The 19,708-nt window shown below is 35.5% G+C and overlaps 1 protein-coding gene across 1 annotated transcript in view; it reads right to left on the bottom strand.

The window, feature by feature from the left end:
• Nucleotides 1-5,968: 5,968 nt before the first annotated feature.
• The window catches only part of LOC124595657 (dihydrodiol dehydrogenase 3-like), a 50,359-nt gene continuing 36,619 nt past the window's right edge, over nt 5,969-19,708 (bottom strand). Inside the window, exon 7 of the mRNA XM_047134499.1 lies at nt 5,969-6,165. Within this exon, the coding sequence (XP_046990455.1) occupies nt 6,123-6,165 (43 nt within the window). The 3' untranslated portion in view covers nt 5,969-6,122. The remainder of the gene's footprint in view (nt 6,166-19,708) is intronic.

The raw sequence follows: 19,708 nt of genomic DNA, 5'->3' as shown, positions 1-19,708 counted from the left end.
ACATTAGTTGAGATGGTAGACATTAAACTAGCTGTTATTTGTTTATACAGAGTTCCAACTGGTGACGTAAATACTCTCCTAAAAAGTTTGGAATATTCACTTAACAGACTAACACAAAGAAACAGAAGAGTTATTCTGTGTGATGATTTTAATTTTGACTTTACAAAGGACACAAAAGAAAAGAATGAATTACTGCATCTCTTGCAAACTTTTAACATGAAACATACCATAGAAACAGCAACTTGTATCACAAAGACTTCATGTACCACGATTAATAGATTTGTATAAATGTAGAAATGAACTATACAAAAGAAACACTAAACACAGGCTTTGGGGATCACATAGCTCATAAACTCTCTCTGAGTATGGAAGCCAAGCTACAGCTTAAAAACTGCCTAACAACCACCAATAGAAACTATAGTAATGAAAATGTAAATCATTTTCTCCATTACTTGAGCAAGGAAAGCTGGGAAGAGATTTATAACTGCGAACACACAGATGGAAAATATAATAACTTCATTAACAATTTTTCCTACTATTTTGAACTGTGATTCCCTCCAATCCGGAGGAAAACATACACAAGGAAAACAAAAAATAAATGGATTACTCCTGGTCTTCTGGTATCTCAAAAAAAAAGAAAAAGATTACTGCACAGATTGTACAAACAACTCACATCACCAGAATTTGACTGTTGTAACAAAACCTATAAAAAGATAATCAAAAATGTTTTTAAACAAGCAAAAATAATGGAAAATGACACATACATAAAAAATTCCACCAATAAGACGAAAGCCATATGGAATATTGCCAGGAAAGAAACTGCAGCAGAACAGATAGACTTCTATAACATTAACTGTCTAATGGAGAACTCAACTGTGATAACTGAACCTACAAAAATTGCAAATAAATTTAATTCCTACTTTACACAGATAGCTGAACATCTTATAAATCAAAATTTACAATGTACTCCTATAAATCAATCCATATGTACTATAAATAACAAATCTATTTTTCTATACCCTACCAATGAAAAGGAAATACTTAATATAATCAAAGAACTGAAGCCCAAATTTTCTGTTGGTACTGACAAATCCCTGACTATATCTCGAAGAAATGTGCTCCCCTTATAGCCAGGCCACTTGTCAACATCTGTAACTGGTGTCTATCAGAAGGTGTGTTCCCAGAAAAATTGAAGATAGCAAAAGTAAACCCCTGTCCAAGAAAGGGATACAAACAGAAGTATCAAACTACAGGCCAATCTCACTATTATCTGGTTTTTCCAAAATAACTGAAAAAATCTATTATAAAAGAAGAATCAGTTTCATAGAAAAAATAATTATTTCTCAAATACTCAAGAGGGATTCCGAAAATCTAAATCTACTGAAACAGCTATCTTTGCATTCCTAAATGAAGCCTTAAATGCAATAGAGAATAAAGAACATATCTCAGCCATATTTCTAGACCTCTCTAAAGCATTCGATGTCATCAATCACAACATCTTGCTTCAGAAACTTGAATCTGTAGGTATTAGGGGCCCGGCCTATGAATGGATAAAATCATATCTCCAAAACAGAGAGCAATTAGTTGAGCTTACTATCCAAGAAGGGAACAAGATGAAGTCCTACTGCTCAGAAAAGCAGAGCATCAAGTATGGTGTACCACAAGGCTCCATTCTAGGACCAGTTCTGTTTGTACTGTTTGTAAATGACTTGGAACCAACTAGCCCATGTCATAATTACATAAAATTTGCAGATGACACAAATGTGATAATAAAAGGAAGGACCAAAGAAGAATTACTACATGAGATTAAAAATTGTACCACCCACATTACAGACTGGTTTTCTGGGAACAACTTAGTAATAAACACAGACAAAACAGTTACAATGCATTTACACACAGTGCAAAAGAAATGTCCACTAGCACCAGATGTAGAGTTGTTTACTAGAACTCTCAAAAATATAAGCTCTACAAAATTTCTTGGGATATGGATCCAAGAAGATCTAAGATGGGTCTAATATATCAAATACATTACAAATAAATTAAATACCATTTGCTACACTATCAAAATACTTTCTGATTGTACATCGAAAGAGACACTAAGACATGTATACTTCGCCCAGTCAGAATCCTTACTGCGATATTCCATAATCTTTTGGGGAAACACACCTGATAGCAAAAGTTGTTTTATATGCAAGAAGAGAATTGTAAGACCTATAAAAAATGCTGCATCAAGAAGCTCGTACAAGCCCTTACTCAAGAAACTATGTATCCTTCCACTACCATGTCTGTACATTTTACAAGTAATCATATTTGTAAGGAATCTTAGAAAATAGCAACAATCTCGTGTAAACTAACCAGAGTATCCACATGTATAACACAAGGAGATAGCAGGACATACATGTTCAATACGCACACACAACACTAAAACAGAATGGACCACTGCAAACAGGAAACAGACTATACAATAAGCTACCTACAAACATTAAAACACTAAAAGACACTTCAAAATTTAAAACTGCTGCCCATAAATATTTATTGCAAAAATGTTATTATAGTATAGAATAGTATTGAATTACTTGGGTTAAATATAATGTATGGAAGCTGAACCTTCAGTTGTGATAATTTTAAGCCTAAATCAATGTAAATATTGTTGTATGATTTAAAAACATTTATTGTAAATCACAATGACTTGTTCAATATCATATTGTATACCTTGTACAACAAATTATCGAAAGGACTAATAAAAATGTAATGTACTTGTGGTAAAACTAAACAGAGAGTGGATAACACAGATATTAAACTTGCTTATGCTATGAGGTGTGTGTGCAAAGGGTACAGAAGTGCACAAATTTTCTGTGCTCTTGCAGACTTATCTCGCCTTACAAGGTTTGACAGGCACAATAAAATTATTCTACCGACTTTAAAAAAAGTATCAAATGATAGTATGAAAAATGCTGTACAGGGAAATGTAGACACGAATGACAGCAATACATGTATGTCTGTAGCCCTGCATGCATCCTGCCAATGCAAAGGCCATAGTTCCCTAAATGGTGAGTGACACCTACCTACATGCACTATGGTAAAGTCACTGATGTGGAATGTATTACCAAGTACTGTCATGGCTGTACTAGTGGAACTGAGAATCATAAATGTTTGATTAGTGGTAGTTGTTTTAATGAAGGGATGGAATCTGAAGGTGTTGTGAAGATACTTCACAGGTCAGTGGAGAAATATGGCGTGGTTTATAGATCTTACCTGGGAGATGGAGACTCAAAAGGGTACCAGAAAGTTTGTGAATCCAGATCTTAAGCTGACACAAAAATTGAAAAAATGGAATCTGTTGGACATGTCCAGAAAAGGTTAGATACAAGATTGAGGAATTTGAAGGGAAAGAAATTAGCTTATGATAGGATAGAGGATATAAAATGTAGACTGGCAATGGCAAGGAAAGCGCTTCTGAAGAAGAGAAATTTGTTAACATCGAGTATTGATTTAAGTGTCAGGAACTCGTTTCTGAAAGTATTTGTATGGAGTGTAGCCATGTATGGAAGTGAAACATGGACGATAACTAGTTTGGACAAGAAGAGAATAGAAGCTTTCAAAATGTGGTGCTACAGAAGAATGCTGAAGATTATATGGGTAGATCACATAACTAATGAGGAGGTATTGAATAGAATTGGGGAGAAGAGGAGTTTGTGGCACAACTTGACTAGAAGAAGGGATCGGTTGGTAGGACATGCTCTGAGGCATCAAGGGATCACCAATTTAGTATTGGAGGGCAGCGTGGAGGGTAAAAATCGTAGAGGGAGACCAAGAGATGAATACACTAAGCAGATTCAGAGGGATGTAGGCTGCAGTGCGTACTGGGAGATGAAGAAGTTTGCACAGTATAGAGTAGCGTGGAGAGCTGCATCAAACCAGTCTCGGGACTGAAGACCACAACAACAACAACAGGTGCATCAGTGGATTTAGTCAACTTATGGAAAGAGACAGGTTGCAGTATTATTTTGGACAAGCCATAGGACAAAATAAAAATGACCTTGAGGGAATGATAAATGCAGTATGGGCTGTCTTCCATATATCCTCCACAGAATGACAACCCATGTCATGCACTCTCTCCACCTGGCAGTGATTCATGGTGTGGCTAGCAGAGGGCTGTCACTCAAGGTGAGACCTACAACCATTAACATTATTTGCCATTTGCTATATTGGAAGTTATAAAACCTGAGAGAGTGAGAGAGAGAGAGAGAGAGAGAGAGAGAGAGAGAGAGAGAGAGAGAGCGATCTTAGCGACACAAGATTGTTAGAGAAATGTTTATATGGTAGTACTCAAAATCCAAATGAAAGTTTCAACAATTGTATATGGGAATGGATACCAAAAACTGTAGTAGTAGGACTAAATACTTTGAAAATGCGTGTGCTAGATGCTGTTCTATGTTTTAGTGATGGTGCAGTGTCAAGGCTTAATGTTATGGAACTGATGGGAGTGACTGGTGCATTAAATATGTGTAGACCTCTAACAGCCATTGACCAAAGGAGACTCTCTGAAGCAGAAAAATCAGTGTTGGAAGCCACCAAAGAAGCAAGAATGAGAAGAAGAAGTGTGAAAAAGAGAAGTGTAGAAGAGCAGCACAGGAAACAAGATGAATATGGACCTGGTATGCATTAGTGGCATGTAAGTTTAATAGAAAAGCAAGTTTTAATTGTAACTTGAATTTCCCAAACGTTAAATTATTTCATTTTCTGGTACACTGTGACAAAAACTATTAAAGATAGAGAGCTGAGATTTTGTATGGTACTGTCTTAAAACATGCTTAACTATAGAGTAGGCTACTCTTGTGACTTAACTGTGAAAAAAAAATGCTTTTTTTGAAGAAGAACTCTGAAGTCATTCCCAAAATTTTTGATAATCATACTTAAAAATGTTTTGTACCACAATTTACGACAACACCACCTTGTCAATAGATTGTGTTAAGGATAATACTGTAAAGAACTTACAGGAAAAAAATAAATCTACTTTGTTTGAATTTTGTGTAGTGTGTACCTATGATGAACATAAATAATTAGCATGGTTTATTTCACAGTTAGGTTAAAAAATCGTATTATTTGAGTTAGGTTAAAAAATCGTATTCTTTGAGTTAGGCTAAAAAATCGTATTCTTTGAGTTACACTGTTTAGAAAACTGATAATTTTTTCAAGGTTTCCCCTGGTATTTATGGACCAGTCACCTTCAACACAGATGTTATGGAACCTCCACTGTCCGGTATTCTTAAAACTTGAGCTTAGCAGGTGATAGTCCATATAAAAAAATCATTGAATTAAAATGTGGTGTTACTCACAAGCCCAAGCGAATTAGTGGGTGAGCTAGTACTTCATAAACTGCTGGCCTTTTTGTACATAGCTTACAAGAAACCCCAGTTCATCACTTCAGCAAAACTATAAAACTATTTGAGGTGTACACATACGAGAGAGAGAGAGAGAGAGAGAGAGAGAGAGAGATGTAATTTATGATAATCATATATAATCATGAAAATCATACAAAGTATAAACAAAATTACATTCTGGAAAAAAAATTAGGAAATACACACCCGCAGATATATATCACAACAATATTAAAATCACACAAAGTGCAATAAAAAAACATTCTAAAAACATAGTAGGTGATCTGAAAATCAGAGTTCACAGGGGGCTTTGAAATTCCTTAAAACAGCCCTGGCTGTTTTCGGTAAAGTTGAATACAATGAATAATTTGTTTTTTGCTGTTGAGCTGCTACTGGGATACAGCTCCAGTTGTAAACTTTGATACTTTATCTGGTTGTTGTTCTTTTGAGTAAACTGATCTCTGTTGCAAAGTCATGTAAAAAAACTGAGTACTTTGAGATATGAGCACTGCATATCCTCATGGATATGCTGCATGTAGCAGAGCAACATATCTCATTATTGCCACCATAGGGTATTAAGAAAGATGTCCAATCATGACCACATTTAATGTTTCACACTTCATGGTATGCATTATTTTACATTTCACAACTTATTGTTAAGAAATGGAACAAAATACAACAGTTGACTTTTATACCCAACAAAGTTGGAAGCAATGAAGATTTCTCCACTGAAATGAGCTGCTAGTATCTGTCAACAAATGGATTTTCCGGATGCCCGACATACCTGTCAAAATAAAAAAAAGAACAATGTAATTAATCTAATGATTCATTAGATAAACTAATTAAACACTAGCCTGTAAACATCAACTTGTAGGTGAGTTTGTGTCAATATTATAAGACATAAATACATGGTAGCAACACAAGATGAACATAAAAACTGCTCAGAAGTACAGTTGTGAAATAAATAAATAAATGTAACTGAATGACTTAGTGAAGCAGATTAGAAGGGAAAATCTTAGGCATAAGTATAACTGTGTCCCTGATCACAATGAATACTATTAAGCTTTCATAGGCTATAATGTTGCATCTAGTTCATCTGACCCTGCTGCAATCAGTTCACATTCAGTCTATAGCTACTTATATCTTGTTGCTTCAAATAACATAAAATGCTCTCTTGTAATGATCTGTTAAACTAATTTTATATTGAGATATGCTACGAATGGTCAGATTTACTTCTAATCATATATCCCATGGATGGGCTGAAAAACTATCTCTTTTTAATAAACTGAAGCTTTCAGTGAATCCATCATCAAGCTGAGGTGGCGCATCTGGTAGAAAATTGTACACAGAAACAAAGATTTTGGTTTGAATCACAGTCTGTCATACAGTTCACATGTTTAATGGGATAAATTATGGCAGATTTTGAAGGAATCTCAAATAGAATAGTAAGAAGTGCATAAATAAATACAATATATACCATGGAATTTATACAAGTCCATGCAAAAAAATTATCACATTTTCGTGAGGAGGTGGGAGACCTTAATTACTAGTTCTTTAAATAGTTCTGCTGTTATAATTGAACCTAGGTAACATACACATTTATTTTTTTCAGTAACTGTTAATATTTTACCATGAGTGAGAAGTGCAAGCTTTGTCGTAGGCTTGTGAGTAGTGGGTTACGGCGTGGGGACTTGTCCAACATATTTTCTTTGGGGCAATGCAGTGGGGAAGCCAGTGGGTATTCTAGTGAGATCCTCTCCTCGGAATGCAGAATTTATAGTAGCAATAAGTTGGTAGAGGACCAGGAGCATAAGATCTGTGCACTTCAGGTGCAGTTGCATGACACAAAGAAGGAACTAGAAAGGTTGAGGAGGGTGAAGGGTGCTGGGGAATGGGAACTGGGAGTTGGTAAGAAGGCAGCTAGGAGGAGGGGATATTCAGACAGTTGTACTTTGAGTATATGCAATAGATTTGACCAACTGTCAGAGGTGAGATGATGTTTGGTTTGTGATGATGTTTGGTTCGTGGGGTGCTCAACTGCACGGTTATCAGTGCCTGTACAAATTCCCAAACTTTGCTCAGTCGAATCTCGCCACTTTCAGGAATGATGATGAAATGATGAGGAGATCACAAACACCCAGTCATCTCGAGGCAGGTGAAAATCCCTGACCCCACTGGGAATCGAACCCTGGTCCCCGTGCTCAGGAAGCAAGAACGAGACCACGAGCTGCGGACTGTCGGAGGTGAGTGGAGAGGAGCCTCTTGTAAATGTAGGTGTAGGAAACCTGCAGCAGTCTTCAGCAGCTAGGAAGCCTAAGGCAGTTGCAAATTCTAACAGAAAGAGGAGGGCTCCACTGCTTGGTAGTCCGCATGGTAGACGTGTGGGCCTTCAGTTGCAGAAAGTGATGGGGAATAAGTACCAGCTCACAAGCATTGTGAAGCCTAGTGCAGGGTTGTTTCAGGGGACTGTTAATGTATGGGAGTTATGCAGGAATTTTACGAAAGAGGATCAGGTAGTGATTATGGGTGGAGCTAGGAATAGTCTTGATAGGAACAGAGAATATGATGTAGTTGGTGACCTGGTAAAGACAGCTACTCAAACTGATGGCATTAATGTTACAGTGCCACGATCAGCCTCATCTTAATGCTGCTGTTAAGGCAAGTTAACATGGGGCTGGAGATGGCATTGATGGTGGAGGGCATGGCTTACATTGCATTAGTGTCAGTTGAGTATATCAGCAGGTCGGGATTCACTAGGCACGGCCTGCACCTCAATGGGTGACAAAGCTTGTAGATGATAGTGTAGTGAGTGGGAGTGGGTTCACTCATGGGAGAATTCCTGTAGTATTTGGTGTTAGAGCTGCACCTTTTTTAGATTGAAGTCAGCTGATATGTATACGTGTTTAAAGGAAGTCCCTCTAACAAAGGAATCACTTTCAGAGGAGATCAGGTAACCAAGTAGAGAAGGAATTAGCATATTTCATCAAAATATAAGAGATATTAGAGATAAAGTTAGTGAATTGCTTATAGACGTTGATTCTGACATTTTTTATATATCGGAGCATCACTTAAATAATTTGACAATTCAGAGGCTTCTTGTACCAGGATACAGATTAGCTGGCTGTTTTCCAAGAAGTTCTTTGTGGAGTGGGGGAGTCACCATGTACATAAAATACAGTATTCCATTTGAGTCCATAGATGTACCACAGCACGGCACTGCACTGAACAGGTATTTTAATGTTGCGCAGGGGCAGTTGAATTTAGTGAAAGTAAATGTCCAATTGTTGTTGTTTATAGGTGCCCTAACTCTGACTTCAGGGAATTTGTGCTCAAACTAGAGAGGTTCTTGGTTCACATTATAGGAAGTACCAAAAATTGGTGGTGACATCGGTAGTAATTTTATATGTGACTGTGCAAGAAAAAGGATGTTGGTATATCTCCTAAACTCATATGATCTGATGCAGATTGTGTTTTTTCCCAACCAGTGTGCAGGGGAACAGTAGCACAGCCATAGACAATATTTTTATTCATTCTTCATTACTATATGGTATTCTGTTAGTAAAAGAATGAATGGCCTTTCAGACCATGATTTACAAATTTTAACACTAAAAGGCCTTTATACTCAAACAAATGTTTTATATAATTACAAACTATGTAGGAAAGCTAATCCAATGGCAGTAGAGAGTTTTTCAAACTTCTTTAAGGAACAAGAGTGGCAGGATGTTTATCGTGCCAATAACATAGATGACAAATATAATGCTTTCCTGAACACGTTTCTCATGCTCATTGAGAGTTACTTTCCATTAGAATGTTCTAAATGAGGTACTAGCAGTAAAAGGCAGCCTGAGTGGCTGACAAGTGGAATAAGGATTTCATGTAGAACAAAGTGGGAATTATATCAAAATGTTAGAAGAAGTCACAATCAAGCTACAGTAGCCCATTACAAACAGTATTGCAAGGTGTTTAAAAATGTTATTAGGAAGACATAGAGTATTTGGTATGCAAATAGAATAGCTAATTCACAGGATAAAATTAAAACCATATGGTAAATTGCGCAGAAAGTGTCTGGTGAACAGCACAAGGTTGACAATATAAAGTCAGTTCGTAATGAAAATATTTGTGTTACTGATTAATCAGTTATATGTACAGTATTTAACAATAATTTTTTGAGCATTACTGGTGAATTAAATAAAAACTTAGTTTCTACAGGGGATCATATAACTCTCTTGGAAAATGTCTTTCTGAGATTGATGTCTGAAATACCCCTTTGTAATACTGGCAAGGGGGAGATTGAGTTAGTAATTAAATCATTGAACACCAAGGACTTTCATGGATATGATGCAGTGCCTAGCAGAATATTAAAGTACTGCACTGCACATGTTAGCCGTGTATTTAGCCAATTTCATAATTTTCCTTTAAGAATGGTCAGTTTGCTGGACGATTAAAGTACTCGGTAGTAAAGCCACTTTATAAAAAGGGAGAGGGGATAATGTAGATAATTGTAGACCTATTTCTATGCCATCATTGTTTGCTAAAGTTATAGAAAAGGCTTTGCATGTAAGGAAATGATCATTTTATATCACATAATTTGCTATCAAATGTACAGTTTGGCTTTAGAAGTGGTTTAACAACTGGAATTGCTATATTCTCTTTTCTCTGGATGGATTAAACAAAAGGTTTCGAATCCTAGGCACATTTTTTGATTTAACTAAGGCGTTTGATTGTGTTGATCACAAAATATTGCTGCAGTAGTTTGACCATTATGGAATATGAGGAGTAGCCCTCACTTGGTTCACCTCTTACTTTAACAACAGACAGCAAAAGGTCATTATTCACAGTTTTGAGAACGGCTGTGATGTGGGGTCTGAGTGGGGCACGGTCAAATGGGAGGTGCCCAAGGGATCAGTGCTGGGGCCATCCTGTTCCTTATTTATATGAATGATATGCCCTGTGGTATTACAGGTGATTCTAAAATATATCTGTTTGCTGATGACACTAACCTGATAGTAACGGATGTTGTGTACAACATTGGCTCTGTTTCAAATAGTGCAGGTCATGACATCAGTTCATGGCTTGTAGAAAATAAACTAATACTAAATCACACTAAGACTCAGTTTTTGCAGTATGTAACACACGGTTCAACAAAACCTAACATTTTAATTTCACAGAATGGACATACGATTAGAGAAACTGAACAGTTCAAATATCTAAGTGTTCAGATAGATAGTAAACTGTCATGGAAAGCCCACGTTCAGGAGCTTGTTCAAAGATTTAATGCTGCCATTTTTACTATTCATATGGTATCGGAAGTAAGTGATCATTTGACACGAAAATTAGTCTGCTTTGTGTATTTTCATTCACTTCTGTCATATGGTACTATATTTTTTGGGGTAACTCTTCCCATTCTCAAAGGTTATTTTTGGCTCAGAAACATGCAGTTCAGGCAATAAGTGGTGTAAGTTTGCAAATCTCTTGTCGACCCCTGATCACTGGTCTGGGTATTCTGCCAATGGCCTCTTTACTGTCGTTTCTTATTAATAATATCAGCTTATTCCCAAGAATTAGCAGCTTTCGCTCAGTTAATACTAGGCAGAGATCCAATCTGCATTTGGATCACAATTCCTTGACTCTAGTGCAGAAAAGAGTGCAGTATACTGCTGCATCCGTTTCCAATAAGCTACTACAAGAATTCAAAAATGTTAGCAGTAATCTGTGCACTTTCAAACTCAACTTGGATCACTTTTATTCTGTTGAGGAGTTTCTTGAAAAATTAAGCTGCTCCTACATTATATTACTGATTGCGTTTACTTAAACTTATACCTTGTCTTTTTAGTGTTCATAAACAATTGATTTTATATGTTATTACTTTTATATTGTAATTTCATGTAATGACACATTCCATGACCTTGGAGATTTGCTCCTCAATTTGGTCCTATGGAACCAGACAAGTGAAATAAAATAAAAAATAAAAATTACAGAAAGCATCATGACAGCAAACACCAGACTATGTTATGTTGGGGGATTTTAATGCAAAGATAGAACAAAAATAAAGAACAACTCTTCTGTTGGAAACATTGGCTATGATACCAGAAATAACAGATGTTACACATTAGTAGTATTTACTAAAATGTAAGAACCTATTTTATCTTCAGCACACTCCTCCAGTGGAGCAACAAATACAAAATTGAGTTTCCAAGAGCAAATAATTGACCATGTTTTATCAAGGAATAGAAAAAAATGTATGGGGTGTAATGATCCCAAACTGTGTTAGAACTTAAAGTTATCATGAAACATAGTGAGATGGAGTTCCTCCATTCATTATCATACCACCCCTAGCATAAATAGACATTTTCTGTCTTTTCTGATACATTTTCTGCACATAATGCTACAAGCCATAGGTTTTCCATGCAGAAATAGATCAGGGAAAACAAAGGCTAAGTTGAATGACATATAGCTGATGAGCGATGTGGCTGTATAAGGTGAGTGAGATGTATGCTGGAAGGGATGTTGGAACAGCCGAGCCATGGTATTTGCCAACCAATTAATACCAATATCAGTCATGTTACTAACGTTTATATATTGTTTATAATAAGAAATACTCATGACTTCTCACAAATGACATGTCATGTAAATGAGAATGAAGACAGTCATAGAAATAGCCTATATGACACACAGTTACACCAAAAGAGAAATTTTTATCGGAAAGATGGTGTCGTGTATAGAAGTGTGTGTAAATAGTTCCATGGTAAACGGCTACATATTGAGTATAAATTGTATTAAGTGCAATAACTGCATCACGAAAGGTATCAGGTTATGTGCAGTGTCGCAAAAATGGATTCATGCAAAGTGTTTTGCGGGAACAGAAGAATGGGATGCGAAATGTGACTGTGGCATGGAATGCTGCGATCTACTGACGGTAGCTTTGTCAAGACAGGATAACTGCATAGAAGAAAGTGTTACTGCATCTTCAGCAGGACCTTGTGCTTGCAAATCATTATGTAAATAAGTTAGAGGAACTGATAAAGCAACGGAAATATGAGGATTTAAAAAACGAGTGTAATGAAAACATACCGGCAATTTTCGTTTCAAACAAAACTTCTGCTCGTAGTGGACAAAATCTTTCTGATGGTATGAAATCATCAGTAAATAGAGTGCAAAGAAAAACTGGTAATAAAGATACGACAGGACAAAATGTGAACTCAAAAAATAAGACAAATGAAACTGAATCTAGATCATCTGTGTGTTCTAATGAGAGAAATGTTTCTTCAATGTGTACTACAAAACTGACAGAACGAGGGCACCTGGAGAACAACAAATATCAAGTCTGTGTATTAGGTGATAGTCATGCAAAGGGTGTGGCACAAATAATAAATGATTGGCAGTCCCAATTTAGAGTAACAGGCACTGTCAAACCTGGTGCTCCTCTTAATGAATTAGTAAATAATTGTGAAAACTTAGTTAAGACTGGAACATGCTGTGTGCTAATAGGTGGAGCAAATGACATATACAAAAATGAAAGCCAACTAGCAACAAGGGCACTTCAAACAACTCTAAAAAAGCTGTCAGATCTAAATTTAAAGGTTCTCGTTGTAAGTGTGTCACATAGACATGATCCAATCGAGGAATCATGTGTAAACATAGAAATAAAGTCAACAAATAATAAATTTAGGAAGATCTGCTGTGCTTTTAAATTTGCAGCATTTGTGGATGCAAACAGCTCAGTGAGAAATCATTTCACGAGGCATGGACAGCACAGGAACTATTATGGAAAAAAGATGATGAGTGAAAAGATACTAGAAGAAATAAGCTGTATATCAATAGAAAAGTTCCCTAAAATCCCACTCCAAATGAGGGCAGAAGCAGAAGAAATGAAAACCTTAACAAGAGCAACATTTGCTGAAACACTAAAAACGTCAACATCTGCAATAATGAATATTAAAATGTCATCAGCTGCCACATCTAGTATAAACAATCAATCAGCATCATCCACTTCAAGTAGGAAAAGCAACAGAAACAAGAAACCTGTGGTACAACAGGATTTTTGGTATCCGGCCTTAATGAAAACTCAAAGTTAACAGTGTTAAACAAAAGGAGAAATGTCATCGGTGCTCACTCCCCTGTTCTAAAGATTATGACTCTAAATGTGCAGTGCCTCAAGAACAAATATTGTGAACTTGAAATAGCAGTAAGTAACACCCAACCTGATGTCTTGTGTATTACTGAACATTGGTGTAAGGACCATGAAATTAGTAGTATTTAAACTGGCAAATCACTATAGTAGGAAAATTGCAAAAGGTGGTGGAGTCAGTATTTACCTTAGACAAGAGTTAGAATTCAAAAAGAGATGTGAAGCAGAGAACTTAAGTATTGAAAAGTTTTTTGAAGCAGGTGCTGTCCAGCTATATGGCCTGATGAAAAAAGTCATAGTCATAACAGTGTATAGGTCACCATGTTGAAACATAGAAGCCTTTTTTGATAAATTAGAATTGTTGCTAAATACTTTTTACAAAAAAAGAAACTGTGATTATTCTTTATGGTGATTTCAATATTAATCTTCTAGTTGAAAGTTGACAAAAGAGACAATTTTTGGACATATTAAAGAGTTTCAACATGTCACCACACATAAACAATTCAACTAGAATAACAAATGCCTCCAATAGCCTCATAGATAACATTTTCTCAAATATGTCAGCAACTGACATAGATTGTCTGACCATAATGCTCTCACCATTGAAATCCCTTTAAGGTCAAAGGAAAATAAAGGTGTAAATAATATTTACAAAAGAAACTTCTCTGTGGACAGCTGTCGTCAGTTCGTAAGTATCTTAGAAAATGAAAATTGGCTAGATGTTATGAAACAGACAAGTACAGATGAGGTATATACTGTATTTGCATCGATTTATATGATGAACTTTGCAATGAGTTTTCCAAAGAAACTGACCAGAATCAAGTCTACTGGACACATAAAGTCAAGTTCTTGGATGACTCTTGGCATTAAGAAAGCATGAAAAAACTGAATTCAGAGTTGAGGGAGTGTACAGATACTGATTTTATAGAATATGTAAAAAGGTATAGGAAAATATATCGGGAGTAATTGCAAATGCAAAGTTATTAAGTAATGATATGGAAATAAAACAGTCCAGAAATAAAACTAAAATAGCATGGGAAATTGTGAGAAAAGAAACCGGGGTACCTATCAAAGTCAAGGAAATTATTCTAAAAGATGAGGAGAATAAAATGGTAGATAAATATGCCATGCCTAATTATATAAATAATTACTTTTTAAATGTACCCCAGACATTAAGCAGGAATTTTGGAGAGCAGATTAAGATGGAAGCACCCAAGGCAACCAGCAGTATGATGGCAGTTCCAACAAACGAAAAGGAAGTTTTAAAAGTGATTAAAAGTCTCAAGTCCAAGATGTCAGCTGGAGTAGATGAGGTGCCAATAATACTAGTAAAGAAAACAGCTAATCTAATAGCAAAACCATTGGCGCACATAGCAAACTTGTCAACGGCTGAGGGTGTGTTTCCACAGAAACTGAAAATTTCTGAAGTCGTTCCCCTGTTGAAAAAGGGTGATAAGCTTAAAATAGAAAACTACAGACCTGTCTCACTTCTCCCAACTTTCTCTAAGGTTTTAGAGATACTAATGAAATATAGAGTCACACAGTATCTTAATATCCACAATCTGATAAACACTAATCAGCATGGATTTCAAGCTGGGAGAAGTACCGAAACAGCTGTACTGGAATACACAAAAGAAATAATCACTAAATTGGAAGAGGAAGAAAGTGTAGTTGGGATAGATCTAGATTTGTCAAAAGCCTTTGACAATGTTGACCACAGCATACCTTTGGAAAAGCTTGAAGCTATAGGTACCACAGGACCAGTAAAAAAGTGGTTTGAGTCTTATTTGGAAAAGAGGAGGCAGGTGGTTGAAATTACAGCACCAAATATTAATCAAAAAATTAAACTAAGATCAGATCCAAGGGAGGTACCCCAAGGAAGTGTATTAGGCCCCTTGCTGTTCCTCATTTACATTAATGATATTCAGGTGTCAGAGAGAAAAGCTAGAATCATGTTATTTGCTGATGATACTAGTTTAATAGTTAGTGATATGAAGCAGTCATTGCACAGTACTGTGGACCATGTCCTACAAGATATACAAAAATGGTTAGTGCTAACAAGCTAACACTGAATGCAAAAAAACTAATTATGTGCAATATGGAAAAATAAGTGAACATGACAACCTAAATCCCACCATGGAGGGAAAACAACTTGAAAGAGTACAGTGTGCAAAATTCCTGGGTATGCACATTGATGAGAAGATTAACTGGAAGGACCATGTGGTGAACTTAGCACTAAAACTAAATTCAGCATGTTTTGTACTTAGAATAATTTCAAGAGTTTGTAGTAATGACTGTACCAGATTAGTATATTTTGGCTATTTTCAGTCCATTGCATCCTATAGGATAGTATTCTGGGGAAAAACAAATTGTCATCTAAATGAGATTTTCAAATTACAAAAACGCGCTATTCGGATAATGGCCCAGAGCCCACCTCAAACACATTGTAGGCCCCTTTTTAAAGCATTGAAAATTTTAACAATTCCATCATTATACATTCTGAAATGTCTGTTGGTGATCAAAAGAAATCAGGAGAAAATGAAAACCAATACAGACTGCCATAATTACGATACATGGCAATGTAAAGATCTCCACGTACAAGCTGTAACAAGGACCCGAAGTCAGAAACATGTATGTAATCAAGGCGTCAAACTTTTTAATGCACTACCAAAACATATCAAAGAGCTGGAAAATGAGGATAAATTTAAAACTGTTGTAAAGAACCACATGCTTGGCAAATGTTATTACAGCATAAGTGAATATCTATGTGCAACTGTATAAGAATATATGTTTAAGTTAATGTGACAAATGAAATTACATCAGTGAATATGTCTGTCAAGCACATAAGAAATTATGTTATAAAAACACTTATTAGTTGTATATTGTATTAGACATAAGATAGATTCGCATGAATTCAGCACAGATAAAAATTTTGTAAAGATATTATATAGTTGTTAAAATGTACCCTGACAAATCCTATATCACAAATGTGATCATTGGGATGATAATAAATAAGTAAACAATAAAATAAATATTATAAACAAAAACATTTTACTGCCATGGTCGTAAGCCAAATCAAAGTCTGTCACACTTACACAAAAAGACTGGCATTTCCATAAGTAGTAGCTCATAATGTTGCTCGTTGTCAGTAACAACATAATTAGTTTGTATGAAAACGTTTTATTTCAAGAAATATTCATGAATTAAGAGCTTTGTACACCATGAGTACTACAAAATGGAACCCCCCTAATAGCTGTTTGTTTTACGATTGGCCTACATTGTTTGAAAGTGTTCATTTCTGTCTTTCTAAAGAAAGTCTTATCTTTTATGATAAACGTGTGACTCAAATGTTACTCCAACTCAAAATTATTGTATTTCAGAATTTTCAAATTTTAAAATGTAATGATGTCAAAATTACTCTGATAGTTTTGTAACTTCAGTTTTTCTGATTCCAAAAATGTGTAACTTCCCTAGAATAATTTAATTTAGTTTGTGAAATATATCAATTAGAAAATTTGACTTTCCAGAGAATTTTTGGTGGGCTTTTGTAGAGTCCTGTGTGCACCAAAACTTCCACCCCATTAAACAGAACCATTATTTATACCAGTTTAATAGGATACAATTTATGGTTAAACATAAGTAATTCACTGCCGAATGTGTTTATATACTTTTTTACTTCTTCTAAACCTTATGTTAACACTTGGAATGTAATAGCCTTGTATTTTAACATTTTTGTAATATCTGACCTACTCACTTCTTAACATAAGAATGAGTCAGTCATCACCTATTGTCAGTCAATGAAGTACCTTTGTTAGTCTTTACCACTTGTAAAGTTTTGTTGGACCATTCAAAGCTTATGGAGTTTACCAATCTTTGTTATTAAAGCTATATAATCCATTACAAGCAAACTGTTTATACTGTGTACAATAATAATAAAAGTGAATAAAAAGTAAACTTGACAGTGTTGTGTTAAATCATTACTATTTGTTAAAAGCATCTAATAATAACCACAGGAACATCGGTGAAGATGAAAATCTATGGGACTTAAGAGGCATTAAAAAAGGTTGGTAAAGTTCCAACTGCAGGCTCATAAGATGAAGAGTAAAGCTAGATATTAATCTTGAAAGAAACGAACTCATCAGACAGGAAGGCTGAAAAACAAATTATGAGAATTTATTTAAGACTAGGCAGGTGCACCACTTTAAATAAGTAACAAGTATAGTGTCTCAGAAAAATTGAAATTATACAGACAAAGTCAGTTCATAATACAGGTGCTTATGCAAACAGCAAAAGATGTTTCAGATGTGAAGAAAAGCTAAATAAAAGATAATCTCAAATAAAACAAGGCAGTTATTTAACAGAAGACAACTGTTTCAGTCAAATGATAATAGTAACTTAACAGAATATGCTACATTCAATGAAACTATAAAATGTCTTTCAGGGGGTGTGAGAAGCTATCATTTAAATCTGGTAAGTGTTTCAACTGAAAATAATGAGACTATGAAGAAGACCCAACAGAATCTTATGTTGGGCGGCAGATGGCACTATAGGTAACAACACAGAAAAAGTTTTGCAAAAATTCAAATATTTTTTTAAATGTTTGTGAAGTTCAAGAGATGTATTGGAAACATAGGTAGTTAACAATGAAAATAACAGAATTCCAATACTGGTGTCCAGTAAAGTGTATGAAGACCTTTGAGGTATGCAAGTCTGGAGGTGAGGGTGTTTTAATAGAAATGTTTAAAGTTAAAAGCAGTGCAACATGAATGAAAGTCTAAGAAAGTATTTATGGAATGCCTGCAGAGGAATACAATGCAAAGAAAAGTCATAATTATGACTGAGACAAGGAATGGTTATGGAAAGTAATTGGTCAAATGTAAATTGGATCCAAGACTGCACAGATAACTGAGAAATACAGGTAATCCAAAACATACCTTTTTACTGAAAACTGCAATTTATTGTATTTACAAAATGTGCTACACGCTACTTGTGAAAGCCCACTGCATTACTTACATATTATGTGTTGGAAACTGAAAATTCAATTGCAAAATTACACCACACTCTATTTCAGACCACTTGCTTTGAAATTATGTTGGGGTAACAATCACCAAATTTTTCAGTCTCAGTTTTTGATTTAATTTTACGTGAAGATGGTTGTTGTTTACCATGGAGTCACAACATCAGTACAGTCAAACAAATCTTGTTTTGCATACTCTAGTAACAGGTCACTGAATTTCCGTACCTCAGTGTGTGTGATAATGTGTTCCTCGATTGCCTTGTCTTCACACTCTTTTTTCACCATATCCATGGCTCATCACTCAGCTGCACAAATACTGGTCCCTAGGCATCACTATTTAATCATTGTCATCTATAGCTTCACCACCAGAAATTTGTTTACAAGATTGGTCAGACAGGTAGCAGTATCACATTCCTCACTACTATAGCCTTAAAGCAATTTTTAACAGAGGAAAGGCTGTTGCAATTTTCTTTGAGTAGTGTGCTATGGTTGTCATCATCATATTGTCCCAAGCCTTACAAATATTATGGATTCCATCAAGCACAATCAGGGATTTCCACAAACTAAGTATGTCTGAATCTTCTTGCACAATATGTTTCATGAGATTTGATTGATTATGTTGTTTCATGGCTTTTTTCACACCATGGCCCTTTGGCTGTATGACTGATGTAAGGAAAGGTGGAAGGCACTTCACTCCACTGTTGTAAACCAGTAACCTACATCTTCTGCAGGATGACAAGGTGCATTATCCAGTAAAAGAATAGCTCTTTCAGGTAAACCTTTCCTCTCCAAATACATATGCACAGCAGGAACAAACAAACAATGGAACCAGACTCTGAAAATAGTACTGTCCATTGAGACTCCTTTCTGATGCAAGTGAAGTAAAGCTGAATGTAGGTATTTTTTATGTACCAATAACAAATCAGTTCAGTTTGAATTTGCACAGTAAAGAGCAATAAGCCTTTGTTCACTCTTATTTTTTCGAGTAGCTTGCATTTCAGGCTGAGAGGCTAAATTTCATGTTGGAATGCCCTTACATTACAATCCGGTTCCATCAGTATTGTAAATGTGTTCCATGGAAAAATTATTTTGTTTGATGTAACTGAAGAATCCCTCACAAATAGCAACAACTACTCCTTTGTTAATTTTATGTTAACTTTAAGTTGCTCTCCCTGAACAGCA

This window comes from Schistocerca americana, chromosome 2, assembly GCF_021461395.2.
Source record: "Schistocerca americana isolate TAMUIC-IGC-003095 chromosome 2, iqSchAmer2.1, whole genome shotgun sequence".
Taxonomy (NCBI): domain Eukaryota; kingdom Metazoa; phylum Arthropoda; class Insecta; order Orthoptera; family Acrididae; genus Schistocerca; species Schistocerca americana.
This window is presented reverse-complemented; position numbering and strand designations above follow the sequence as displayed.